Here is a 26,770-nt window from a genome sequence, read left to right as displayed (position 1 = left end):
GAGCACTTGAGTAAGCACTGGCACGGGTTGTGGTGAGATTGGGGCCAAATTGACTTACTAGCATGATTCTCTAAGGACTTAGGCTTGGACTCCGGAGGAGAGTAGATAATCTATATACAGAATTAAAGATTTTAAGAACTTGAAATTTAGCATCATACTTACATGTGGATACTAGTAGTTCAATGCTAGTACTAGTCCCTAGTAGTACTACCATGTCCACTAGAACCTTTTAGTATAATTATCTTTTATTAATAATACTATATATCTCAATTAACTAATTATGATTATAGGTAAAAGAAGTTAAGAGTCAACTGCTATTACTAGTATCAAGTTTAAGTTAATAAATTAAGAGTGGATGGATTAGTTTAGAAGTATTCAAAAATATGACCTGGTGTTATGTGCCTGGGAATTCTGGCGTTGATATCGTTTCTCAATTATAGGGGTAAAATCAGGAGTTCAGATAACCATCCGCATTGTAGTAGCTCAGCGGGCTATCGTGTCTGTCCCAATGTGATTTGACTATGATACCATAAGTCTGGTTTGCTGGGACTGAGGGTTGTCAAGTAGCATCAGCGAGCGTGAGACTTGCCTAAATGGAACACCACCGTGAGAAAGCATGCAGCGGACTAAGTAAAAGACTTTTGCGGAGTCTTTTTCTTTTTGCTCTTTCTTTTGATATTACTTTTATATTTTTATCTATTTTATTAGATTTTTTATGATTTTTTGAAAGTTGAAGCTTTCATCGTCTTCTCATTTTGATGCCTCACTTGGCACAAGCATCGTGAAATTGAGAAGTCCCTGGTTCGATCCCTGCCCTCTGCGTTTCTTTTTTATTTCCCCTCTTGGTAGCTCTTCTCATGATACCTTGCATATTTGAATGAACCACTCCACCTTCAAGTTCTTATAATAAGTCACTCCGAGTCTGAGTGACATTAATATAGAGATCCAGATACTGAGACAGTATCTTATACTAAATTTTCTCTTATAGCGTAGGGATCAATGGAGATGCAAAGATTGTGGACTCTGAGAGGTGGTTAGGTACAGCGTCAGCACTTAGTTACTGTTAATTTTTAAGCTACTAGAACCTCGGATGTATAAGTTTAGTAAGAATTATCCTAAAAAGCTCCAGATTACTTTTGTCCAGATGTGGAAAATGAGAAGCATCGCTAGGCATAGCCCAGGTTATCTTATATTCAGTCATAAATCATAAATTCAACTTAGAGCCTGTCTTAAGCTCTACGTATCGAATCCTTATCCATTCTAGCCGAGTTCCTCGTAGAATGAATCTCCCAATCCGAAGTAATTTTGATCTGTCCATGACACCACTCAGATAATTTCTTCGCCATGGGAGGTTGTCTAACTGAGACTAAGGGAATCTCAGGCTCCTCCATCTGGGTACCGGATAGAACTGTCGTTTTGTAATACCCGGAAGCTCTATAGCCGTAGGTAGTCATACTATCTGATGGAGATAGGAAGATGGCTGTGCCGAATATTCTGTGGATGGCTGGTGGTATGATCGGTAGACAGGCGACGATAACGCCAAGTAGAGGCACGACGCATGATAAGAGAGAATTTCGTGCGGAGGTATAGAGGGTGTCGTTTATGTTGAGTTCGGAGTATGTTTTTATGCGGATCAATGTTGTGGCGATGATACTATACGAGATGGTTAAAAGGGTTCCAAGTTTGTGTAGATGACCGTGTGCAAGTACTCACATAAATCCCAAGAGGTATATCCCACCCACTGCTACTTTCCTAGGAGTGGGGAGTTGCGAATGAAAGAGAATTGGAATTGGTAGACACAGGATGAATGCCTCAACAATTCCTTCGCTCACTGTCGAGCTTAGATGTAGCTGTTTTGTGTTGCCACAGTGACCAGCTGTATCGGAGAGCCATGCCTTTTTGACTGGAGTGCAGGAGAATGTCGTAGCAAAGAAGCTTCCAATCCAGAAAGCGGAGCATATACCAATCGTTGTATAGGTCAACAATACAATTATTCGATGCTGGAACTGGCGGAGGTAGTAGTGAAGGATAGACAGTTGAATCAATGCAAGAGCTGTAATCCATAAGAGCTCGCCGGCAAATGTGATCTGGATGATGTCAGGGATCTCTGGCAAATAATCATTAGCAGGGTAATAGAACCTACCTTGCGAAACCGAATCAAGATATCATCACCTCCAAGCTTTGCAACATCTTCAGTGTGAAGTCCCAGTCCACAGAGCAATACAAGAAGTAGCTCTGCTATGTAGCGACCTAGGGCGACAATCTAAGATCATATCATCAGTACCTCTGATATCAAGTCTATACTTCAATCACTGGCCACACCAAACGCAAAGATCTTACCAAAGCAACCAAGACGAGCCAGTCAGTCCATTCCCATGAAACGCCCAATAATCGCCTCGACCACAACCGCAAGGCAACAGCAATTACCCCACCTGTGAGTAAAACCGACTGAACCGCAAGATCCGCCTTGCCTAGCCAGTTATGGCTGAGGGTATGGACGAGAGCCCCGGATGAAGGCGACATGAGAACCAGAGTAAATAGTAAGTTCTCAGATATTGTGCGACATGATCATAGATATACTCGGAAGAAAACGTTTGACTGGATCTTGCACCTAGACCAAGAGGGACTCGGAGCCGACTCAGAGGTGCGCGGGGCCACGCATTAAAGTACGTAGACTAGATCAACTAGTCCCCAGGGGGTGGGGTGCGTGTAATGAGCGCAAACCGGGTAAACCCTGCGTCAGAGATGAGAGACATTTCAAGAATGTCCGGGGAGATATTGTAGAGAAGGGTCAAGATCGGCAATTGGAAAGGTGATTCGACGTGCGATGATATCAAAATAGGATATATTTGGGGAGTTAATCTACACCACCTGGGCATGCGCAGGAATTGAACGGTCCAAGGAGTCTCATTGGTCAAATGACAGGTTTTCCAGAAGAATAATCTCGGGTCTTCATTCGAATGTTGTGTTGGCTGCCGCACGGTTTCCCGCGTCAGACTCCACTTGGTTCTGGTCGAGTACTCTATCTCATACATGCGCGTTTCATGATCTCACACCGACCCTTGTGGGGACTCGCGATTGTCTCATTGTTATCCAGTTAGATCGGCTACCTGCATGCTTGCCGATAGTCGAGACCGATTCAAATTCCGTCCTAGTCTGTGAGTGGGGATTGGGCTTAGCTCAGGCTGAATCTTGAGTTTCACGCCGACGAGAGATGTCTGAGCAGCGTGGTAATGCCGGAGTCGAAGATCATGGCGCTTAAAGATCACATCTTGTTTGGGTACCCTATACGACGACCTGAAACATGAAACAGATACTCCGTGGTTGATATCATATTTCATGTTTGAAAGTGAGGCTGTTCGGATTACCCGTAATCTTGTTCCGGGGGGCATCAGAAAAGTCTCCAGGATTTCAGCTGTCGGCAAGAAGATGCTGCATCCTAATTATGCCGACATGCGAGGCTCCATGGCATGACCTGGCAGCCTTAAAACGTTGAAAAACGATCAACTAGATCCACAGTGTGATCCACATGTGCTAAAGGGGTTATTATGGAGCCAGAGTTGAAGAAGTGCACATGTGATACTTGTTGTCCTCGGATCATAGCATCAGCATTTGAGCACCAGGATTCATGATGTAACCTGCAATATGCGAAAAATCCCACATGGCTTGACGATCATTTGAAGGATCAACGGAATTGTTGACGGGAGAAAGGCTTGTCACGGGCAGTGCCGTGCTTTTGATTAAAGTCCCGCCCAAGGAATGCCACAACAGACGCTAAAGATTAGGGCGATATCAGCAATGCATGCTCAGGACGGAGATTGGATCGCATCCTCCAGTTGTAATTTGACTGCTGTAATTTGAATGCTCGGGCGAAATCATAATAATTAAAATTGGACTGATATTTTTGGTCATCTAACTCATAAGCTATATATCCTTGTCCGCCTCTGATACTGTCCCCCTGATTATAGACATAATTTCATGTCATAGTTAGTTCTGATCTAGAATCGAGCACTGTTGCCCAGATGATCCTCTTAGGTGCTCTTCTTCTGAGCTTCCCGCTCGGCCTTGCGCAGAGCACGCTTGCGAATAGACTCGTGCATAGACTTGTTCTGAGAAAGGACGAACTTGTTCATGGGCGCCATCATAGTGGTCAGGAACCAAGCCATAAGACCGTGACTCCAGTAAGGAGACGAGCTGTAAGCGTAGGTTGACGAACCACCACGACGACCAATCTTGGAGAGGACGGCGCGGACGAAAGCGCGAGGAGTAGGAATAGAGGCCGAAGCACGACGGACCTTGGACATGGCGGAGGTAATCAGGTAAGCGTGGACGAGCTCGACATCGATACCGTGAGGAGCCAGCTCAGCACCGAGAGCGGTAGACCACTGCTGCAGGAAAGCCTTGCTGCCGGAGTAGGTGGCCAGCAGAGGAGTAGGGAGCAGACCGCCGAAGGAGCCCATAGTGAGAACCAGACCACGGCGGCGCTGGATCATGCCGGGGACAACAAGTTGTGTAACGCGCAGGGTACCGGTGCAGTTGATAGTGATGATGTTGTTCATTTCGTAGGCAGGAGTCTGGGCGAAAGGAACGGGGATGGAGTGGCTCTGGCCGACATTGTTGATAAGGATGGACACGTCGAGACCGGAAACCAGCTCGTTCAGCGCGGCGTAGTCCTCATCGGCATTCTGCGCGAAGTCCATAGCCAGGGTCTTGGTTTGGACCTTGGGGTACTGCTTTGTAATTTCCTCTCCCAGTGCGACAAGCTTTGACTCGGTTCGTGACACGAGAACGACGTTGAACTTGGCCTTTGCAAGCTGCAGCGCGAACTCCTTACCCAGGCCATCGGAGGCACCGGTAACGACAGCCCAACTACCAGGGGGACCGAAGGAACGCAACTATAGAAGACAATGATTAGCGCATATCAAAATTGGATTAGAGAATATACATACCGGCTTTCCTGGAAGGACGAACAGGCTCAGAATTACCCGCAAGAAGCTCCAGACCTTACAGGCGACAACCAGTCCACCGGTTACAAGGAGCGACAAGGCACAGATAGTCGGCAAGCCCGGGGACAAATGGGTTGGCCATTGTGAAAGACATTCAATATGCTTTGAGAGATCCATTGTGTGATGTTGAGGGGTTGGAGGGGAATAGGAGGAATAAACACAAGTAGAAAAAATGTCAATGCAGCTTGTTGGGGGAAGATCAACGCCAAGAATCAACCCCAATCAACATCCTCGGTCTCTTCACTTTCATAAGACACCTCACCTTAAATATACCACATATACGCGATGGATCAAGTACTGTCTTATTTGCCCCCTTTCGAGGGTTTGCTCCCCAAGTGGCTTCTATTCGTAATTTCTACCTGACTCCCCTCTACGCGAACCCCTACTTACCAACAAATAAACAGGTCTCCGCCGTATCCGCCATCAACAGTCTGCAGGCCTACACTTCCGCCAACTATACCACCCTCCTCTACACTAATGGCTCAGTTCCATGTGAGCCACTCTCCGGTCGTATCTTCGGTACCTGGACCTTCCTTTCAGCCGTGATCCGCATGACTGCCGCATACAACATTACCACACCCGCCGTGTATGATCTTGCGATCTGGACCTACGCAATTGCTCTGACTCACTTCACTGGAGAACTGATTGTCGGAAACGCGTCGCTGAAGGGCCGCTTCATCAGCCCGTTGATTGTGGCCTCGTCATCGATTGCTTGGATGTTGATGCAGCGCAGAGAGTACCTGGGCCTGTAGGCTCGCAAAAAGGGGGTGCTGAAAGCAAAGGATAACCTAGGATATCTGATGGAATGGCATAAAGCGGAATTCTATTGTCGTATCCGAATTTTGGGTGCAAAGTCGAAACTTCTGTCGAGGATTTATAAGGATCCAAGAATCACTTAATTTACAAAACGCCTGAAAAGATACCCACTGTCTTCATATCAAGCTTGATTCTACAAACTACCATGATCCCATCTTTCAACGGGATTCTAATGCAAAATGACTTTCCCAATATTCATATCCACTCTACTCCATCTTCTTGCGGTACAGCTCACCACCGCAGCCGCGTAACCGAGCAGCAGCCTGCTCAGGTGTGATATCACGCTGGGGCTCCGCCATAAGCTCGTACCTATGAAACGTTAGCTCTGCGGAGAATTAAAGGTATATAGAGAGAAGACATACCCAACAAGGAACTTGCGCACAGTAGCACTACGCAGAAGTGGCGGGTAGAAGTGAAGGTGTAGATAAGATGCCTCGATCTCCTCAGCAGTACCATCAAGCGGCGCCTGGTGAATACCCATGCTGTATGGGAAATGAGTCTCGAAAAGGTTATCATAGCGACGAGTGGTCTCGGCAATCGCCTCCGCTAGGAGAGTCTTATCCGACTCACTCAGATCGACCAGCGCACGCTTGTGCGTACGGCTGACAATCATAGTCTCAAAGGGCCAAGTCGCCCACCAGGGACAAACTACAACGAACGCTTCATTCTCGAAGACAATACGCTCTCCCTTGCGACTCTCCAGCGCGGCATAATCCTCCAACAAGTGGGCACCGCCGTGTTCCTGACGGTATCGGCGCAATTGCTCTAGCTCAGCAGCGGGTTCCTCGGGCAAGGTGCTAGTCGTCCAGACCTGACCATGGGGGTGAGGATTGGAGCAACCCATAGCAGCGCCCTTATTCTCAAAGATTTGCATATAGCGGTACTGCTCCTTGGGCTTGGTGACATTTGAGTGTGATGCAGCGGGCGCAATGTGAGTGGGCGGGGCATTCTGAGCCAGAGGTGAGGTGGGCGACAAATGCGCGGTATAGATCTCTGTCCAGGCATTAATGACCGGAACAATTTCGATAGGAGCCAAGTCGGCTAGGGTGAGGTTGTGAGCCGCTGAGAAGGTCAGGACGTAGCATTTTCCGGTCACTGGCTCGGCCTTGAGGAAACGCGATTCGAGTTCTGGGGATGGTCAGCTACCCCACACGGTCAAGGGAAATTTGCTTTTTTTCGCCGATCTTACCATCATCCTGGCTAGCATCATATGCAGCCTGTTCTTCTTTCACAGCGCTATAGTCGTTGACAAAGACAAAAGTGCTCTCGTACTTGGGATTGACGTCACCCTGGGCGCGCTGGTTTCCGGGGCACAGGTAGCACTTAGGATCGTATGAGGGCAGTGTAGTTTTTGAGGGGCTTTCCTGTGCTCCTCTGTCGATGCAAGGGAAATTTTTCCGTTAGCGATTTGCAATATGCAAACTTGTTGCACAATGATTCCAGAGAAAGCACATACTGCCAAGGGCGCTTGGTTCGGTGGGGAGAAACCAGAATATGAGAACCGCGCAAAGGGTTATATCTCCGATGAGAGATATCGTCAAGAACGTTCTCCATTTCAAAATTGACGAAGAGTACCTTGTGGGAATTGACAAAATTTTGCAAAGGGAGCGAAGACAGTTACATATATAAGAGGAGAAAAAGCCCCGCCACAATTTGATTATATTGGGGCTCGGGAAAGGGTCAATGACCGGCGGGGTGGACGCGGGGTCTCCGGAGTGCTTCAGAATACTTCAATACCTACATAAATCGATCATCATGCTCATTTTGCATACAATATGCATATGGATGTGATCGCTACAGTGATGCGATCAACATATGAATATACTCAATTCATATAGATGGATTGGGTTTGTATCTGCTTCCCTTTTTGTTTGTGTACATGCATGTCAATCCTAATTTAGTGATGTTACCTTGAATTTCGGTGAGCCGTTATAGGAATCGTTCGGGATCCCGGACTCGGGGAACTGGGGTTTAATCTGGTTTAATCCCACTTTAATATGGAATTTCATGCAGGCACACAAATGTGGAGATGACATCCTATTTGAATATCCAGTTCACTCAAAATTTTCACTTCGGGTTTTTAGTATTCACTAAGATCTGAGCATGGCCTTAGATGTGATCAAATTATTACTAGTAGGTCCTTTTAAGGGGTCTCACGAGTCATAACAAGCTGAGTGAACATCAATTGATCCTTACCTAGGCTTATACATGCTACTCATACCTTGGAACGGTTTATGAATCACAGGTACAATATTTGAAGTAAAGCCTTCAGCACTTGAGTGATCAATAAATCAGTAACACCTTGTATATTTAAAGCTCACTTCTCCATCGTACATCCCTTACGTTGTAAAGAAATATGACTAAATTTCAATTCTACTCTGCTAGTATGGCAGAGAAATAGAGTAAAGCAGGTATGAAATAGATGCCTCTGGGTACGTACAGCTATATTTCAAACTTTCCAAGGTTATCACTGCCACCCACCTACTTGATATGATTTCAAGAGTCAGCATTTACTAACAGATAGACTGGAAATGGTCAGGTTCCAGTATAGCGGTCTTTAGGTCACCCTTGAAGAGACGGACACCCAGGTGCCTAATGCGCATACCAACTCCACACCTACAGCTGGAATGATTACTCAAGTTCTCCAGCAATTAGTTCTACGAGTTCCTTCAAACTATTAAGGACTACCTCGAGAGCAAGCCTAATCACACCAAAAAGTCAGACTACAATTGATCTTGGAATTGTACCTAGGTGCACGGGTGGGTATCTGCCTTACTAACCGTCCTATATAAATTAAGGACTGACATGATATATACTAGTGTTTCCAAGAACCCGGAATGATATCTTATATCAATGACCTTCGAAACGGAAGAGAGGTCGTGGTTGACCATATGTACCTCCGACTCTTACAAATGATATTCCCCTGGGAGGAAAGATACCTGCATGGAAGAGAAGACTACCTCCCAACTTCCAAAAAAATCAGACGCCACATTCAAAATATTGTCAATTATCGTGGAAAATTCTCACCAAAAAACCATCATTATTGGAAGTGGATTGTCTTTACCCATATTTGGATCATGGGGCTTTCAAGTTCTCACTGGTGGATAGGCAGTATGCCTGCATTTTCTTTTCTTTGTGATATTTCTAACAAGACTTTGGTAACAGATTAGAAGCATTTCGTTCAACTACGACCCAATTGCAGAAAGGCCTTCCGATTGCCCACTGGGTTTACACACAATCAGTCATTGATCTCCTATTATGCAAAGCTACCAGGAGTTACATCCCCGGTTGGAACACCCCGTGTAGGTTGGCTGGGGGTAGTTATAAAGACTTTCTTGATGGCCAGCAACTTGAAGTCTTGGTAACGGGCTTTAACATCATCACAGGCATTAAATCAAGCGATCAGGAAATGAACGATTCAGAGAAGTGCAAGTAGCGCTCGCAGAGGGCTTGCATTATTTGTGGGGTATCGCAGCATATCTCTAATACCCGCAAAAAGACTATGGTCATTGAATGCAAGCGATCAACATTTGAACAAGAAGCGACCAACCACCGACAGCAAGATCATGGTCAGGGGTAGCACTCCAACTCATCAATTGATCGATCTTTGCAAAAATGAAAATCGTGATCAACGGACTCTTCCTCCCTCGCAGAATTCGCCTGTCTTTACAGCTGTTGCAATTGGGACGCATGCAAAGTTCGCCGAATTCCAGCTGAATGTGGCTGCCCACCAGTGTGAAGTCGAAATGCTAGTAGTACTGGTAGTAGATGGGAACGGCTCAAGTAGTTGTAACAACCAAGTTGTAATATACTATACTATTCACAGCGTGGCGCAATGAAAGTGCATTGTACTAGTATACCAAAGCCAGAACCTTTGAAGATAGAAGCCCTGGAGAGAAGATCAAAAAATTCACAACTCAATCCTAGAATGAGTCTGACTAGAGTAAAACTGTTTAGTGAGCCTGTACTCAATAATCCTAATAAACATTAAAGGCAGTATCTAATTAGGGCAGTCTAACCCTGAGGATGCACAATATGCCCAACTGGTAAATGTAGTGCACTAAATCGAGCCATCTACATATCTGCCACGTTACACCGCTTTGGCACCCATGGAAGGGGTTGGCCAGCCTTGGAAAGCGGTCTAGCATGGCAGATATTGTGCAGTGGGTCATGACGTCATGTCCTGAGGCTTATCGAACCCTTATCGATAACATCGATAACTTATTTACTTGAGCCTACCTAGTTCATCTTCACATTGTGCCATCGAGCCTTTCCATCATCCTCAAAATTCTCCTGCAATCTAGCTGTGCCCTGCTAATCAATATGGCTTCCAAGAAATCCAAGAAGTCCAAGGCTTGCACAACTTCCTTGCGCAATGATGGGAACTGGCGCACCTTATTTGATCTTCCAGCTGAGGTAAGAATCAACATTGAAGAGAGATCTATCAGCTGAGACTGACTCTGGCAATAGCTTATCGATATCATCTTCAAAGAGTTCTCAGTTAAGACCTTGGTGGTCATCACTCGCGTTTGTCGCGCCATCCAGATGAAGGCTCTCGAAATCCTTGAACGACGTCTACATACCCTTCTCCGCCATGAGTACCAGGATGTGTTTCTACGTCTGGGCTGGTACACCCCCATGAAACGCGTAAAGAAGCTCATCACTTGGGAGTATAACAAAATGGTATCCCTAAGTGATGGAGATCCTCACAACACTGATAAGGACCGCAAACCTCCCCTGCCCAGCGTGGACAAGTTCTCAATTTTCGGTCTCGGAGGCTTTAACGGAGATCCATGGTTTGATGCTGGTAGGAAATTGCGGTGTTATGATGAAGATGACTGGTTTGAATGTTGCAATACTAATATGAATGGGGATGCAGAAGATGATATCAATATCACAGAGAATGTGTCGCTAGACTGGAACGAGGACTTCGTTCAGTTCCGTCTGAGAATGTATCTGGAAGAGCGATCTGGAAGGTCCAAGCCCCACAAGATCGAGAATAAGATGATCCGGATCCATCGCGACTGGCTGGACCAGTGGGATGAGAAGGGGAAGCATGTCGACCACCCGAATGAGTATCGACTCATGGAGCATTTGGTCTGGTTCGACGATAAGAAAACCATCGGCTTGCAGCTCGCAGTTGAACGAAAGAAAGCCAGTGATGGCCATGGAACTGATGTGTATCATGTATATCTTGGAAGTGAGTAATAATCTTCAAGATTACCAGGTAGACATGATACTAACGTTTCGTCAGATATATGGCTGCGCACGTTCAGATTGCTCTTGGAAGATGAGGCTGCAGAGAAAGGCTTCGAGAAAAAGAAGAAGTAGGGCGGTGCTACCATTCTCGCTGCCAGCTGAGCACTGAATGGTGAAGGGGAAGAATACTCAGGCTCGGAATTTGAGCCTTGACGAATCATGACAGTGAGCAAAGCAGGCCTCACATCTATTAATATCTTTACATGGATAGCTGGATATCTCCAAGAATATGAATACCAGTGATGACCCGGAGACTGACTCAGAATTTTCATTACTGATACCTACTAGGCAAATATAGAAAGATATCAGACATACCCCTGATAATAAAACATGAATGGACCAATCGACTAATAGAGAATTGTATCTATTCAGATCAATTGATCGTGGTATTGCGTATTCATTCACGATCCCGATTTGTATAGTGCCGATCCCTAGCTGTCTCCACTATCTATTAGGGAAAATCTAGACTGACACTCATCTTCATCACCTGCAGTACAATATGCCCAGACATTCTTAAATATTTGAAGAATTCTTGACGAATGAAAGACGTGAATACGCGACATGAACTCGAAGAATACTACATAGTTCGGGAAGCCGTTGCATTGAATGGGCGCTCGGGCCGATACCATGGATAAACGTTACAGACATAATTCGAGTCTCCACTGAAAATTTCATAACTCGAATCCACTCGCTTGCAGTCGGCACCCGGTGCCGAATTCTGGAATACATTATACGCTTACGAACCAATGATAACACCGGCTTCGATATGTCTGGTAACGGCTCTAACTACACTAGGAAGATGCCTCGGTTGCCGGTTATCGAAGTGGGTCATGGTCATTGATTTCGAGATTATTCATTCTCGTCCTGGTTGTGGCGATGATAGCTTTTTGTCTCTATTTTTTTTTCTTCTTTGCTTTAGTTTCATCTCTCACCCGAAAGACTGATCTGCATTGAAACGCCCCTGTGTGGAATGTGGACTTGATTGATCTTCATAACACCAGATCTAGATCTTGATATCCAGGTCCATAGGGCAAAGCTACAGAATCATGTCAGTTCCGGGTTCTGAGGGTGAGCTCCCCTCGCTACCTACCAGTATTCCTTTCTGGCGTCTGGTCTTTGACCAAAAGGTCATCACCGAAGAAGTCGCTCGATTTCCCTATTCAGGTTCCGGCACTGAAGATGATCCCTACGCTGTTAGCTGGCTACCGCGCGATCCTCGCAACCCCATGAACTTCAGCAGTTTCAAGAAATGGTTCATCACATTCCTCGTCTCGTTTATTACGCTCGCAGTCGCCTTGGTATCATCCGCATATTCCGGTGGCATAAGTCAGATTGTTGAGCACTTCCGCGTGTCAGAAGAGGTCGCTATCCTCGGAGTGTCACTCTTCGTTCTAGGATTTGCTATTGGACCACTATTCTGGGCACCGCTCAGTGAGATTTTTGGTCGTCGCCATATCTTTACTATCACTTATGCTTTTTTGACTGCGTTCAATGCCGGCGCCGCAGGTGCTCAGAATATGCAAACGTTGATCATTCTTCGGTTCTTAGCCGGCTGCTTCGGTTCCTCACCCTTTGGAAATGCAGGTGGTACCATCGCCGATATGTTCCCTGCCTCCCAACGCGGTATCGCCATTAGCTTTTTCGCCGCCGCACCTTTCCTTGGTCCAACCATCGGTCCTATCATTGGAGGCTTCCTTGCTTCTGGTGCTGGGTGGCGCTGGGTTGAGGGATTCCTGGCTATATTCTCTGGAGTCTTATGGCTATGCGTTATCTTCCTCCTGCCCGAAACATACGCACCAGTACTCCTCCGTCGACGAGCCGCAAAGCTATCTGAGATGACTGGAAAAGTATATCGCAGCAAGCTTGATATTGAGCGCGGACCTACACCAATGGGAAAGACAATCACAACTGCCTTATCGCGTCCTTGGATCCTGTTGTTCCGAGAGCCGATCGTGTTCTTATTCTCTATTTACATGGCGATCATCTATGGTACCCTCTACATGCTCTTCGCCGCCTACCCAATCGTGTTCCAGGAAGTCCGTGGTTGGAGTGAGGGCATTGGTGGCCTTGCTTTCTTAGGAATCTTAGTCGGCATGGTTGTCGCCGTTATGTACACCTTCCCAGAGAACATGCGATACCAAAAGAAATGCAGCCAAACAACCGATCGCCTCGCACCTGAGGTACGACTTCCGCCTAGTATGGTAGGAGGTGTTGCACTTCCAATCGGATTATTCTGGTTTGCCTGGACAAACTCACCAAGCATCCACTGGATGGTATCTATCGCTGCAGGTGCTCCATTCGGATTTGGAATGGTACTTGTTTTCCTCAGTGTTTTCAACTACCTCATTGATTCATATACTATCTATGCCGCCTCGGTTCTAGCTGCAAATGCGGCACTGCGCTCCCTCTTCGGCATGGCTTTCCCATTGTTCACTACATACATGTATGCCAACCTTGGTATCCACTGGGCGTCATCTATTCCTGCATTCCTTTCGCTTGCATGCGTGCCATTCCCTTTCATTTTCTACAAGTACGGAGCCCAGATTCGCCAGCGTTGCACCTTTGCCGCTGAAGCGGATGCCTTTATGCGCCGCCTTGCCGAGAAGAACCAGCAGCAGACTCGACCAGTACCGGCCGAAGAGAAGGAGACAGAGATCTCGGATCCAGAGACAGCTGTTGTGGACGATGTCAGTGATAGTGAGAGTGTGTCAACTGTGCCTTCACGCATCAGCATCGGTCGCCGTGCATCTCGTGCATCACGGAGTTCTCGACACTCTGGACGATCAATGCATCGTGTCCCCACTGCGACACAATACGAAGAGAATCCTTATGATTTGGATTTAGTTAATACCCGACAGTCGGCTATCAGTGGACATCGGGAGGATTGAGAGATATACCCACATAGCGTCGATTTGACAGACCCAGGCTCATCTGGGACATCTTTGTTTGTCTGAGCTCATACATACTGCACAGATCTTATGTATAATCATAATTCAAAAGTTTATAATGTTTCAATGGACCATGTCAAAGTCATAGAAATGCTTCAGTAACTACACAATTCCCCACCAGTTGCACAGGAGATGAGCATTGGTCTAAACAGGCACCTGGGTAGTACCACACGAAATTCTAAAAATCCATCAAATTGCCTTGACTTCAACAATATGCGAGTTTTCAATTATATTCAAGCTATGGAGGTTTAATCTCTATTCATCTAATGTCAATTTGTTCATGGAGGTAGGAACTTGACTTTGATTTTAAGTATCGTTTGTATTGTGTCCCCGTACAAAAGATACTTGTGAAATTGCAGGTTTATACCCGCTCGGGCGGGCTTACCCACACGCAACGGGGTGGAAGTGGAAAAAGCATAGTTACTGATACTTCAAGTTTAACAAACTGAATATCGTGGATTCATACTTGAAAACTATACATAATACGATACTTGATCTCTCTAATTTCAAAGTACTTTCTAGAAAATACCACCTGTTAAATTTGAAGGTTCCTAAACAATCTCCTGTTTATTTTGGGCTATTCCCGCCTGTCCAGGTACACCCCCTGGTATCTCGCCAAACCAACCCCAACATTCAGACCAAAGCAACGAATACACAGTCCAATAAGAACAAGATCGCACAGAATACATAACCTAAACCTGCCAGAATTTAGAAGGGATAAACGTCTTTCCATCGGTCCACACCATCCACCACTATTCCCTAAGAGGGAATCCCGATTCCCTTTCGGGCATCCACAGCGGGAGAGCGCTTTGCCCTTCGAATTTGCAACTCCCACCATCATTCAAACCTTTCACGTCTGGGCCCTGCGCCGCAGTGGAGAATTAAAAAGATCTCGTAGATCTTGTGGACACTTTATTTAAGATTTAAAAGCTGTCAGTTGAAATCTGGAGTTGAGAGTGGGTCCTCTGGGGAAAGCTCTGGACTTCACCTCTTTCATCATGGGTATCAGGATGGCACTTAGTACTAGCTCACTAGTAATTTGGGACATGGGAGAAATCTCCCCCTTCCCTATACAAATTCTACCCTCCATACTCATGAAACAGATAAATCAACACTAGTAATTATGTGTGGCCATGTAAATGATTACGATGAAGTATAAGTTGAACCCAGGAAACACGCTGCATTATCGAATGATATGGAAAGGTATCTATTGATCCCACAGGAAGATAAATCAAAGCTTTTACTTCCCAACAGGCTCATGAATATAGAAAAAAACAAATTTGTAAGACAGCCCAGAGAAACAGAGATTTAATAACATGAACAAGAAAGATGTCATCGAATAGCCTTCACTTATTGCGCACCATTAGACTTGGATTTTTGAATAGCACGACGGGCACGAACACCATCGGCCAGGTCATTCATGACATCCACAGTCATCTCCCAGTTGATACAGGCATCAGTGATACTAACACCCTTAAGCAGGTGAGCAGGACCCTCAGGAGGAACCTTCTGGTTACCCTCGTAGATGTTGGACTCAATCATAACACCAATGATACCAGTCTCACCCTCACGAAGCTGATCAGCGACCTCCTTAGCGACAAGAGGCTGGTTGAGGTGGTTCTTCTTGGAGTTACCGTGGGAACAGTCAACCATAAGAACCTCGCGCTGCTTCTTACCACGCAAAGCCTCGCGCGCACCACGAATACTCTCACGGTCGTAGTTTGTGCCCTTGTTTCCACCACGCAGAATCACGAAACCATGCTCGTTACCAGCAGTCTTGGTAATAGCCGCAAGACCCTGCTTGGTAACACCAAGGAAGCGGTGAGGATGCGCCGCAGCACCGATGGCATCAATAGCGACAGTGAGGTTTCCGTCGGTACCGTTCTTGTAGCCAATGGGAAAAGAGAGACCAGAGGCCAGCTCACGGTGGAGCTGGGACTCGGTGGTGCGGGCGCCAATAGCGCCGAGGGAGATCAGGTCAGCCAGGTACTGGGGGAGATGGTATCGAGCATTTCGCTAGCGATGGGAAGACCGGTGGAGGTAAGATCGACGTAGAGTTTACGGGAGACGCGCAGACCCTTGTTAATCTGGAAGGACTCGTCAAGGTCAGGATCGTTGATCAGACCCTTCCAGCCGACGGTTGTGCGGGGCTTTTCCAGGTAGGCGCGCATGATAATACACAGATCCTTGGAGACCTTGTCGTTGAGCTCCTTTAAGCGACGAGCGTACTCCAAAGCGGTATCTGGGTCATGAATGGAGCAAGGACCGACGACGACCAGTAAACGGTCGTCGCGCTGCTCAATGATCTCGATGGCTTCATTGCGGCCGGAGCGAACTGTCTTCAAAGCACGTTCGGGCTAGAATTTCCAGTTAGTTTCTGTTGTGAATTTTTGTTTAACTATTTTTTGACGTGGTGGGGAGGGGCGTCGTGGCCTCAATTGGCGGGGTCTTTTTTCTTCTTTGGAATGAACAAAAAAAATGACTCACCACAGGGATCTCAGTCTGCAAGTACTGGGGTGGCAGGAGAGGATCGTATCCAAGGACTAAATATTACCGAGTAATAATCAGTATACTGATCAATTGGAATTGAAGAGTTTTGCGCTTTCAGTTGCTTCAATTGAGTACTTACCACGAGTGTCCTCGTTCACTTCGGTAGTCTTGACGAGAGGCATGATGAATGTGGGGGAACCAATAGAAAGAATTACAATTGAACTGTTGTGATTCAAGCGAGTTAGCGATGAAAGAATTGAGATTGATAGGAATTGAGTGGACCTTTTAGATGTACCTGAAATCAGGGGAAGAAAAAAAGGGAAGAGTTGATCAAGAGAGAGAACCTTGGAAATGGAGAGATATTTACTTGTGGACTCGGACCCCGTTTAAAAAAAAAGAGGGAACGGTGAAAAGTGGAGATTCGATGATTCACAGGGATGACTGTACACAATGACATCCATCGGACATGTCTACTGCAGATTTCTCCAGTGGCTCTTTTTGGACTGACTCAGAGTACACCTGGGCACTAACTAGACCATTTTTTGACCATTTAAGTTAGTTTCTTTATTCTTTCATCTCCTCGCATCCTCGCATCGGAGTCCTGCATCGGGTCAGATCTAGTTCGGGGTTACGACCAATCACTTATAGCATTGGACTAGTCTGTCCCACCGTGAGATCCTCAATTCCAATGATTTGCGCATGTGGGTGTTACTATATTTGACTAGAGGGTATTGACATGACTAGAAGGTAATTAGGGAATTTCAAGTTTCGGTGATGTGAATGCTTGGATCTGGTGGGTTGGAGATCAGCGCCACTATGAATTTGGGCGGTGATGAGGGTCCATTATGTAATCCCATAGAATTCATAGAGTAATAAATAACAAATAAAATAATAAAATATAGCACTAGGTCAATTTTAGGTATGATAGTGAGATATAAGAAAATAAAATTCAAGTGATTTAATATAACATTCAGACCAAGAATGAAAATTTCCCCTGCAAACTACTTAGTATGTAAATGTTTGTTCTCATTCACTGCTGCTTGGTCATCTTCCATGACGGAGCCTCCGGGGCAATCATGACGGTAACTGCCGAGCTCTCTCACTCCATCAAAATTTGAGCTCCCCTTGCTTCCAAGGTTCCCTCCCTTCATGACCATACAAGTTCCTTGCACCAGAGCAATCGGCTCTCAGTTAGTCTCTGCGCTGTAGTCATGTTTGGGGTCAAGCGGCCTCGGGATGAGGACCTGGAGTCCGAGCTGGACATCCAGCGCAAGGTACGCTCGTGAAGCCTCGTCATGGAGCTAGCTCCTGGTCTGCAGCGAACTAGCTAACAACCACAAAAGGCTCAAAAGTGTAGCCCCGCATGGAATCTACCCTCATTTCCTACCCAGCCTTCCCACTTCCGCCAGTCTTTTCCTCTTCAACCCCCCATCTTGACCCCCGTGAACTCCTGCGACGAGGATGAATATTTCAGTGCCGCGAAACCAAATCTGTCGCCCTCGAATGGCATTACAGAGTACCACTTACGAAATGAATGGAACCCAGTCGGCTCTACGACCAATCATGCCACGGTGAAGCCACTCGCAGCTCTGCAAGGCAGTTGGCCTTGGCCAGACAACGGCAACAGCAACCATACTCAAGCCTCGCTGCCAGCTATTTCTCACCATGAATTCAATCGATCGCTCCGTATCAATGAAAATCCTACTACACATACTTTGCACCCCCACCTTCCGACCGCAATGCCTCTCTCAGATGCAGTCATGAAAGACACGAACTCGATGGAATATGCAGGACATGCGACAGAAGAACATTACTTCATACCAGCTACACTTCCGAGTCCAATCAGCGACAATGACGATGTCACTATGGGTAGCTCTCCCCCCAAGCGAAGCAGGACAGGTATCATACACGCGCCCTTCTCCCCGACCCACGACCGTCCCCGAAATCCCCCTGGCCTGCCCTGTGTCTCCACGACATGAAAATGAAGCCATATTAATTGCCCAGGCTCAGCCGCAAAAGAAACCGACACTTGTTATGGGATACCGCGCCAGCTGTGAAAAATGCCGAAACAAGGTCCCAGGGCACTACAGCCATCTCATTCTCTAGTCAACTCACATATCTCCCTTCAGGTAGTCATTCCAGCTCTCATCTCAGCTGATACTACCTCTTCGTGTATACTATTATCTATTTTCTACTATTGCTGATGCACGTGATGTCTACAGCATGATTCCCCCGGCGTTAGGTTTCCAAGGCTCAGATGGGAAGGAGTTTCATGATATCACACATGGGTTTCGGATTTTGACTTCCTATCCATGATTTGCGACTTTTCTTTTCTCCTTTACGAGATAATATGATGATAATAAAATTGATTTCAACTGGCTTTCCGCTCCAAACACTAGAGGAACTTGCACGTCTAAGTAGACAGAAGTATGCCTCGCATGCCTGCGGAAGGGCGGTAGTGGAAAAGCCGCGCCATTTGAAACGTACTCCAAGGTTTGAAATAGACACAGACAAGTGCAGGCCGTACGTTGGACTAGCGTATAGTCTGCTTACTCCGAAGACGACTCGATGAACATTGTCACAGCCATACTATTCACTCGCTTCATCGGCATACCTATAGGTAGATCCCGATACCTAACTTATCCGATCCGACTGGATGACAAAGCACCCGAAAGTTCACCTGGTATTTGGGATTTTATTCTAGCATCTAAATAGTACTGGAAGTATGATAGTAGAAGGCAAATGTCAGTACCGGACTAAAATAAATTCTTAAATGATCTGGAATATCCATGGAAGACGATATTCTAGAAGGTGGCTAACCTCATGAGTTCACTTGGAAGTTGGAACATCCAATCCATTCTCAGATTGAGCCCCACATGGATGAGCGCTTAGCCGATCTCCATTGCCGGTTGACGGTACTGGTCGGCCTCACTGCATCCGACCCCGGAATTTCACCCGGCATTTCCCTTAAGAATCTCTTGCCTCGGACATGTTGGGGAATTTTTGGGGCTATTGCTTCTTTCTTCTTCAACCTCCACTCTCGCAGCCATTGCACTGTAATTAGAAATTCAGTGTTGCTACCCCAGATCAGATAACAAGATCTCGTGGCTGCATCCCCGCAAACTACAAATAAATTTTTAGACCGAAGCCAAAGAAAAAGAATCTCTCACAATGGCTTCTCCAATTCCCCGCGGTCTCAAGCAGGTCCTACAGAAGGGTCCCAACGACATTGTCATCCTCTCCTCCCTGCGTACCGCCGTCACCCGCGCCAAGAAGGGTGGTTTCAAGGATGCCTACCCTGAGGAGCTGCTCGCCAACGTCCTCCGCGCCACATTGAAGGCCAACCCCAACCTGGACCCTGCCCTGATCGACGATGTGACCATTGGTTCCGTCCTGCAAGAGCTTGGTGGTGCTAAGGCCGGTCGTATGGCTCAGATCCACGCCGGATTCCCTACCTCCGTGTCCTTCAACACTATCAACCGTCAATGCTCTTCCGGTCTGGCCGCTATCACCGCTGTCGGTTACGGTATCCGTGCCGGTGCCCTGAACGTCGGTGTCGGTGGTGGTATGGAGCACATGACCCGTAACTACGGATCTCGCGCTATCCCTACTGTCCTTTGGCCCGAGCTAAAGGAGTCTTACTCCCAGGATGCCCAGGACTGCATCATGCCCATGGGTCTCACCTCCGAGAACGTCGCTGAGCGTTACGGAATCACCCGCCGTGATCAAGACATTTTTGCTGCTGCTTCTCACGCCAAGGCCTCCGCTGCCCAGAAGGCCGGTCGCTTCGACTCCGAGATCGTTCCCGTTACCACCAAGTTCTACGACCCCGAGAACCCTGATGCCCCTCCTAAGGAGATCACCGTTACCCAGGATGACGGTATCCGCCACAACATCTCCGCTGAGAAGATGGGTACTCTCAAGCCCGCTTTCAAGGCCGATGGTGCTAGCACTGCCGGTAACAGCTCCCAGGTTAGCGATGGTGCCGCCGCCGCTCTGTTGATGCGCCGTTCCACCGCCGAGGAGCTCGGTCTCTCCGGCTCTATCAAGGGTCGCTGGGTCGCTACCGCTGTTGCTGGTTGTGCTCCCGATGAGATGGGTGTTGGTCCTGCTGTCGCTATCCCCAAGCTGCTTCAGCAGGTTGGCTTGACCGTTGCTGATGTTGGTGTCTGGGAGATCAACGAGGCTTTCGCCTCCCAGGCTCTGTACAGTGTCCGCAAGCTCGGCATTGACGAGGCTAAGGTTAACCCCAACGGTGGTGCCATTGCTATCGGTCACCCTCTCGGTGCTACCGGTGCTCGCCAGCTGGCTGATCTCCTCCCTGAGTTGGAGCGCAGCGGCCAGGACATTGGTGTTGTCAGCATGTGCATTGGTACCGGTATGGGTATGGCCGGTATGTTCGTTCGCGAGTAAGCGAATGAAACAAAAACAAAATACAACCGTTATCACGGACATACATAAACTTGTACTGGTACAAATTTTGATGTACGGACGTTTTTGGTAATTTGGTTCTGTTATATTATGATATCAGCGAGGCATGTGTATATACAATTTCGCATAAAATGATGCTTTTTTACATTTCAACTTGAACTACTCTTTCTCTCCAAGTATTTTTCTTTTTCCGAGTCTTTACAAGAGAAGATGAAGTATTCATAGTACATGTACTAGTACTTTGGATTACTTTTGGACTCTCAGACCTATAGTCGTGTAACTGTGTGACCTCTGCCCAGAGGTCAACATCATAGCTTCAAAATGTTCGTAGTTCTGGTGTGAACAGGTACAAACCTAGCACTTGATGTGTCTATCTGGTACATTCCCTAGTAATCCGGTGGAAACACAGTCACTGCAGACTAGGGCTTTTGAACTCATCGGGCTGTTCTCGTGCCCTGAATGAGGGGTGCAAGATCCTTGTCTTCTCCTGGATGGCCTAAACCTGTATCTTCTACCTAGTCTTTGAAATACTCTTCTGATAATGTTGTTCCCAGATTGAGATGAACACTTCTTCCAGGAAATCGAAGGCTGTGTAATGGATCCAGGGTTTCTGTCTCTTTCGTCTAAAATATCACATCTGTGGATATCACTACCTAGTACGTAGGACTCTAAGCCACTGCAGATCATAACAATCGGAAAGCCAGGTACTTACTGTTCGTCATGATGCTTTCATTGCACCATGACGATCATGCTATCTATACAAGTTGACTAGGACTGCAGGGGTCTCAGACGTTATCATGATATAGGGTGTGATATTCCATCCTCGCAATGCAGAGTTACTAGTATGGTTGCCCATTCGAAAAGCTACTAACCTAGCAGTTCCTAGAAGTAAGATGTTGTAAGCCCAGACACCAGGGTCAGAGATAGATAACTTTCATGAACATTTCATCCTATATAATGACCTGAGAATTCAGATCATAACCTCACAAAGGCAAACAGCACTGCTCATCAGATTTCCTCATATTCAATCTCATATTATATTGAAACAATGTTAAGTCTCCTCCCTTTTCTAGGACTTATGGTGAGCCTCAGTGCCACCAGCACTACAGAACAGCAAGCACAAACCAATCTCCAAGCCATTCAACAACGAGACAACTTCCCTCCACCGCGCGAAACAAACCAACACACCCACGATCCTTCTATTCTATTTGTGGACAGTACATACTACCTCTACCATATCGGCCCGAACATCAACATTTCGACAGCCCCCTCAATGGACGGCCCATGGACATACGCCGGTCCCGTCCTAAGTGGACCCAGCGTCATCCCCAAACCACAAGATAACCTAACCTGGCCCTGGGCACCGAGCGCGATAGAACGAGACGGCAAATTCTACTGCTACTACTGCGTAAGTAACGCCGGATCTCGGGATAGCGCCATTGGCGTCGCGACATCTTCTTCGCCGGGTCCAGGGGCTGGTACGATCATGGCGCTGTAATCGAAACCGAGACTGGAGAGGGTTCTGATATTCCGCCATTTACTATCTCCAATGCCATTGACCCTGACCCGTTTATTACGGATGATGGGGTAGCTTATTTGAATTATGGAAGTTATTGGACAGGTATCTATCAGGTTCCGTTGAGAGATGATATGCTTGCTCCGAAGAGTAGTATTGATCTTGATACGAGGCATTTGATCGGACCAGGAGATGGAGGTACAAGCCAGCTTGAGGGTTCGTTCTTATCGTACAATAATGGGTTTTATTATTTGTGGTTTAGTCAAGGGGCTTGTTGTGATTATGATCCGAATAATTTGCCTGCTCCCGGACAAGAGTGAGTATACTTATTTCTTCTGGCTTGAGTTTCCCACCTTCACTGATATTACGTTTACTTTATTCTAGATACAGCATCCGTGTTGGACGTTCTGACAATCTTCGTGGTCCCTTCTTTGATAAGTCTGGCAAAGACTTAGTTTCCGGCGGTGGTGAGCTTGTATACGGCTCGAACGGAAACGCATATGCGCCAGGCGGCCAAGGTGTGGTGTTTGATGGTGAGAATGATATACTTTACTATCATTACTGTAAGTTTGACATTCATCTTAGTGAACGTGTACTGCTGGATTCGCACCATGATATGCTGATATGAGAACAGTGGATAAAACCAGAGGATGGGAATTCTGGGTAAGTTCATACCAGACACTTTTACTGCTTATGACTATTCAAATGTTCAAGGACATTATCAACACCAGCCAAAATTTGTGGATTGAAGTTCTATGATACGTGCAATTTGTCTAACCTTTGGTTTGTAGGATACTTGGCTTGGGTATAACCCATTAGAATATTCGGATGGATGGCCCGTTGCAATGCCATGAGGGCTGTCAACTGGTTGATTGGACATTAAGACTGGGCTGTATGGAGCAAACAAGGGCATTAATGAAGGACTTGGAGATTCTTACGGGATTTATCAAATACTTTGATTATGTGTTAATCAGATGGACTTAAAGTTGAGGTTAGAGCGAACTAACTAGTCCGCCGATATAGTACTAGGTAGTTCAAGTTTGAGATCAGCATTTCATCTCAACACTTACTAGTCAAAACTTGGAGGGTTGATTTATGATTTCGGGACCAAGGACGCTTCACTCTGTTCCCGAAAAGAATTATACAAATAACCTTGGAAATGTCTACTATCTTTGACTTCCCAGAGAACAACTAGTATACACAAAAGCGGCGATGGTTCATACCGAAACGGGACGGAAAGGATCACCTCCAGGGCTGGGTATTCTGGAGTAATTCAGTATAAACCTAAGCTGTAACTAATAATGAGTTATAAGAATCGAAAGTCATAAGAAAAGAATTAACATCTTTCATCGACAAATTCCTATCATTCAGACAAAAAATAAAAAGATAAATTGTCAGTTCGAATTGTTGATTGCTTATACAAAATGCCAAGACTGACACGTGACTCAGGATTTGTTTCGCCGCGCAAAAGTTCCCCAGCATGGAGAAGACATCAAGAACATCTACACCACAATCATGCGCCCAGCCGTACGTCTTCCCCTCCGGGAGGCATTCTATGTCTGCTCAAACTGCAGACAAGAGACTCTTCCCCGAATCTCCCCGATTGCCCGCCAATTCCGCCGCTATGCCTCGTCCGAGCAATCCTCGAGCTTCCTTGACCGGACTCGTCGCCGACTCTGGAGCGAGAAGCCCCCCCGGTGCAGAGGACCCTTACTCCGGATCCTCACAGATGAACCGTGCGGCCGAAGAACACGATGGTGGCCTTCAGGCCGGATCCAGCGAAGGAGCCGACCTGGCGGTGGGTGATAATTATGAACAGGCCGATACCTGGAAGGGTCTGGACGTGATTGGATTCGTCAAGGAGAATGAGTGGTTAGAGCAGGGCTCTGACGCGGAGGCTGATAAGTATACTCGGTATGTTTTTGCTACTCCCTACTTTTTGCGAGTTACTCTGGGTCCCGCGTTTGCGCATCCAGGGTAGAGAAATTAAACGGGGTTGCTAATCAATTGCTTGGGTTTTGTAGTTATGACGCCGATGTCAAGCCTCGAAAATTGCCTTTCGCTTCTCACCAGGCCGCTGTCGAGATTGCCATCATGCAGTTGCTCGGCAAGCCCTTGGATAGCATCTGCGAGGTCGGAACACACAACCATACTGTTCAGCAGTTGATCGATGCTTGTACATTTGTGGATGCTGAGTCTGGAACTGCTTTGCGCTTCCCCAAACAGAAGACTCTGGAAGCGCTGGTTTTCGTTTTCAACCAGATTGGAGGAAAGACCGAAGTTCAGGTCGAGTCACCAGAGAAGCTCATTATCGAGAAATCAGTGGAAGGAACTTCCCATTCTCTCTCTCTGACCGATCCTGCAGTCAAGTTTGCCGTTCGTGTCCCTAATACCCCCTGCATTCTACTGAGTTTGTACTAATTGTTGGTTTTTAGTTTGCTAAGCGGTTATCCCAACTCCTGGGCCGTCGGATCCCCGACCAGGTCATCAGCTCAGCCAATTCCTCTGCAGACTTGGTAGCTGGTCTCAGCACCAAGCTCAAGGAGAAGCCCATTAATGTCGTGAAGAAGCTGGCTAAGTTTGAGAAGGCCGGCTACCTGCCCCCCTAACCTTAAGTTCACTTCCAAGCGCCTGACCAAGGCCGACCATGATGAGGATGTTGGTCGCAAGAAGTCTATCATCGCTGAGCTCCACCGCAGAAATCTGATTCTGGAGAAGGATGAGCACAGGCCTTCTGGTCTTCACTGATTTATGCTTTTCCGCGAGAGAGCATCTCAGGAAGATATTTGTGTTGTTTAAGCCTGCGCTCTGTTGTAAAACTATTTGCATCTGGGGTATGCGAGATGGGAAAATCATGGCTTCCCTGGGCGAACTAGGCCTTGTGATATCAGGACATATTTGTGTATATTAGAATAAATTCTTTGGTTCAATTGCATTTTGATTTATTTTTGGTTAAATATGGATTTTGTAGTTCGAGATGTACACCAATTGAATGTAGCAAGTCTCATCATATGCGTCATTAGTATTGAAGGAACAGGAATGGAAGACTCGCAAACTCCAAAGACTCCTAGAAACGACATATGCAGGTCAAAAGGGAGAGAATCATCTCCGAGCAGAAGCCGGAATGGTAAACCCTCTTGTCATAAAGTCACCAGTCTTCTTCCCGTCCTCCTTTTTCGTGAACAGACTGTCAAGATTCTCATTGAGGCCCGCTACTTTCCGTCGCTTGTTTTTCTCATCCTGTTCATCCCGAACGCGCGCAGCGATCTTTGCCGCAGCAGCATTCTTGATACTGCTTCCAGGCGTAGGTGTCGAAGTATTGCTCCGGTTAATAGGTCCGGAGGCAGACTTGGTTGCATCCGCAGTGGCGTTGACCGCAGCATTTTCTGTTGCAGCATGCTTCTTGCGCTTTTTAGATCCGGGAGCTTTCTTGAGGGAATGGGTAAGACTCTGCTCTGCAAGCTTCTGGCCTCGGGCAATAAGGCGTTGCTTATCTGCTTCCTTGGTCGGTAATATGGAAATAATGTTATCTTCAGTGTAGGGCTGATCACACTGTATGAGGAAACCAGAAGATTAGTATCAAGAATACTTTTTTGGTGAAATTGAGCTATGCCAAAGACTTACCTGTAAACATTTATCGCCCTTCAGTTGACGAATAGCCTCCTCTGCAAAGACATGACCACATGGCACTAGATATACAGACTTCACGCTGGGACCGAGCGGTTTCGCAGTGATAGGACAGATCCAGCCTTCGCGGCGCTCATGACGATGCGCATTGATCTTATCAGACGGGTGCTCCGTCAACTCTGTGTCGATCTCAAAGTGCAGCTCCACCACATCCCGAAGAGACTTCACACGCCCGCACAAGATCTCCTCGCAGTCAGACTTGGAGCTGATGCCCTCGCCGTCGTCGCCGGGAATCAGGAACTGAATGACAGCATCCTTGTTGTATAGATTGCCGACAGAATCGGAGACAATTGGTCGGGCAAGCGCTTTGTGTGAGAGGAGGCAGGTAGTCCAGGCGTGTTCTTGCTGTTCGCGCTGGACTTCTTTTACTTGCGCCGTACTCGGGGCGCGCGCGGCTTCTTTGACGAGCTCACGGCGGGTTGGGATACTTTGAACAGTCAGCTTTTGTACAAAAGTTTCTCCAAATAGCAAGGCCATTCATATTATAAATATCAAAACTCACCTTCCACCGTCATTACCCATGTTGCACGAAACTGTTGAAAGATGCGCAAGTACAGATTAAAGTGATTGCCACTGCGATAAAGACTCGCTCAGAGATAGCGTGCTGACTCAGCGCC

The 26,770-nt window shown here is 46.8% G+C and overlaps 12 protein-coding genes across 12 annotated transcripts; 7 read left to right on the top strand and 5 right to left on the bottom strand.

Moving 5' to 3' along the window:
- Positions 1 to 1,229: 1,229 nt before the first annotated feature.
- Positions 1,230 to 2,523, bottom strand: N7483_003840 (uncharacterized protein; the record flags this gene model as incomplete). The annotated part of the gene is made up of 4 exons (XM_057087277.1): positions 1,230 to 1,653; positions 1,714 to 2,087; positions 2,144 to 2,263; positions 2,341 to 2,523. 4 exons carry the CDS (start codon positions 2,521 to 2,523, stop codon positions 1,230 to 1,232), a joined length of 1,101 nt encoding a protein of 366 aa, XP_056947106.1.
- A 1,508-nt stretch (positions 2,524 to 4,031) lies between these two features.
- Positions 4,032 to 5,123, bottom strand: N7483_003839 (ketoreductase; the record flags this gene model as incomplete). Its single annotated transcript, XM_057087276.1, has 2 exons — positions 4,032 to 4,895; positions 4,950 to 5,123. The coding sequence occupies 2 exons, from the start codon at positions 5,121 to 5,123 to the stop codon at positions 4,032 to 4,034; spliced, it is 1,038 nt and encodes a 345-aa protein (XP_056947105.1).
- A 168-nt stretch (positions 5,124 to 5,291) lies between these two features.
- Positions 5,292 to 5,758, top strand: N7483_003838 (Erg28 family protein; the record flags this gene model as incomplete). The annotated part of the gene is made up of 2 exons (XM_057087275.1): positions 5,292 to 5,354; positions 5,411 to 5,758. 2 exons carry the CDS (start codon positions 5,292 to 5,294, stop codon positions 5,756 to 5,758), a joined length of 411 nt encoding a protein of 136 aa, XP_056947104.1.
- A 270-nt stretch (positions 5,759 to 6,028) lies between these two features.
- N7483_003837 (UDP-glucose:hexose-1-phosphate uridylyltransferase) lies at positions 6,029 to 7,376 on the bottom strand (the record flags this gene model as incomplete). The annotated part of the gene is made up of 4 exons (XM_057087274.1): positions 6,029 to 6,131; positions 6,185 to 6,950; positions 7,012 to 7,196; positions 7,279 to 7,376. The coding sequence occupies 4 exons, from the start codon at positions 7,374 to 7,376 to the stop codon at positions 6,029 to 6,031; spliced, it is 1,152 nt and encodes a 383-aa protein (XP_056947103.1).
- Positions 7,377 to 10,145: 2,769 nt separating this feature from the next.
- N7483_003836 (uncharacterized protein) lies at positions 10,146 to 11,153 on the top strand (the record flags this gene model as incomplete). Its single annotated transcript, XM_057087273.1, has 3 exons — positions 10,146 to 10,238; positions 10,293 to 11,022; positions 11,077 to 11,153. 3 exons carry the CDS (start codon positions 10,146 to 10,148, stop codon positions 11,151 to 11,153), a joined length of 900 nt encoding a protein of 299 aa, XP_056947102.1.
- A 974-nt stretch (positions 11,154 to 12,127) lies between these two features.
- On the top strand, positions 12,128 to 13,969 carry N7483_003835 (MFS transporter; the record flags this gene model as incomplete). The annotated part of the gene is made up of 1 exon (XM_057087272.1): positions 12,128 to 13,969. The coding sequence occupies one exon, from the start codon at positions 12,128 to 12,130 to the stop codon at positions 13,967 to 13,969; it is 1,842 nt and encodes a 613-aa protein (XP_056947101.1).
- Positions 13,970 to 15,379: 1,410 nt separating this feature from the next.
- On the bottom strand, positions 15,380 to 16,701 carry N7483_003834 (3-deoxy-7-phosphoheptulonate synthase; the record flags this gene model as incomplete). Its single annotated transcript, XM_057087271.1, has 4 exons — positions 15,380 to 16,018; positions 16,081 to 16,386; positions 16,517 to 16,572; positions 16,659 to 16,701. 4 exons carry the CDS (start codon positions 16,699 to 16,701, stop codon positions 15,380 to 15,382), a joined length of 1,044 nt encoding a protein of 347 aa, XP_056947100.1.
- A 1,029-nt stretch (positions 16,702 to 17,730) lies between these two features.
- On the top strand, positions 17,731 to 18,498 carry N7483_003833 (uncharacterized protein; the record flags this gene model as incomplete). Its single annotated transcript, XM_057087270.1, has 2 exons — positions 17,731 to 17,793; positions 17,863 to 18,498. 2 exons carry the CDS (start codon positions 17,731 to 17,733, stop codon positions 18,496 to 18,498), a joined length of 699 nt encoding a protein of 232 aa, XP_056947099.1.
- A 1,192-nt stretch (positions 18,499 to 19,690) lies between these two features.
- N7483_003832 (3-ketoacyl-CoA thiolase peroxisomal) lies at positions 19,691 to 20,932 on the top strand (the record flags this gene model as incomplete). Its single annotated transcript, XM_057087269.1, has 1 exon — positions 19,691 to 20,932. The coding sequence occupies one exon, from the start codon at positions 19,691 to 19,693 to the stop codon at positions 20,930 to 20,932; it is 1,242 nt and encodes a 413-aa protein (XP_056947098.1).
- Positions 20,933 to 21,998: 1,066 nt separating this feature from the next.
- On the top strand, positions 21,999 to 23,094 carry N7483_003831 (uncharacterized protein; the record flags this gene model as incomplete). Its single annotated transcript, XM_057087268.1, has 3 exons — positions 21,999 to 22,358; positions 22,385 to 22,782; positions 22,851 to 23,094. The coding sequence occupies 3 exons, from the start codon at positions 21,999 to 22,001 to the stop codon at positions 23,092 to 23,094; spliced, it is 1,002 nt and encodes a 333-aa protein (XP_056947097.1).
- Positions 23,095 to 23,946: 852 nt separating this feature from the next.
- Positions 23,947 to 25,214, top strand: N7483_003830 (mitochondrial 54S ribosomal mL50 protein; the record flags this gene model as incomplete). The annotated part of the gene is given in 4 exon segments (XM_057087267.1): positions 23,947 to 24,380; positions 24,491 to 24,842; positions 24,902 to 25,044; positions 25,055 to 25,214. 4 exon segments carry the CDS (start codon positions 23,947 to 23,949, stop codon positions 25,212 to 25,214), a joined length of 1,089 nt encoding a protein of 362 aa, XP_056947096.1.
- A 354-nt stretch (positions 25,215 to 25,568) lies between these two features.
- Positions 25,569 to 26,675, bottom strand: N7483_003829 (replication termination factor 2; the record flags this gene model as incomplete). The annotated part of the gene is made up of 3 exons (XM_057087266.1): positions 25,569 to 26,018; positions 26,091 to 26,580; positions 26,656 to 26,675. The coding sequence occupies 3 exons, from the start codon at positions 26,673 to 26,675 to the stop codon at positions 25,569 to 25,571; spliced, it is 960 nt and encodes a 319-aa protein (XP_056947095.1).
- Between the last annotated feature and the right edge of the window lie 95 nt (positions 26,676 to 26,770).

The sequence above is a fragment of the Penicillium malachiteum genome, assembly GCF_028827825.1.
Source record: "Penicillium malachiteum strain IBT 17515 chromosome Unknown utg000002l:1.0-8849297.0:1.0-8852440.0, whole genome shotgun sequence".
NCBI classification, from domain to species: domain Eukaryota; kingdom Fungi; phylum Ascomycota; class Eurotiomycetes; order Eurotiales; family Aspergillaceae; genus Penicillium; species Penicillium malachiteum.
This window is presented reverse-complemented; position numbering and strand designations above follow the sequence as displayed.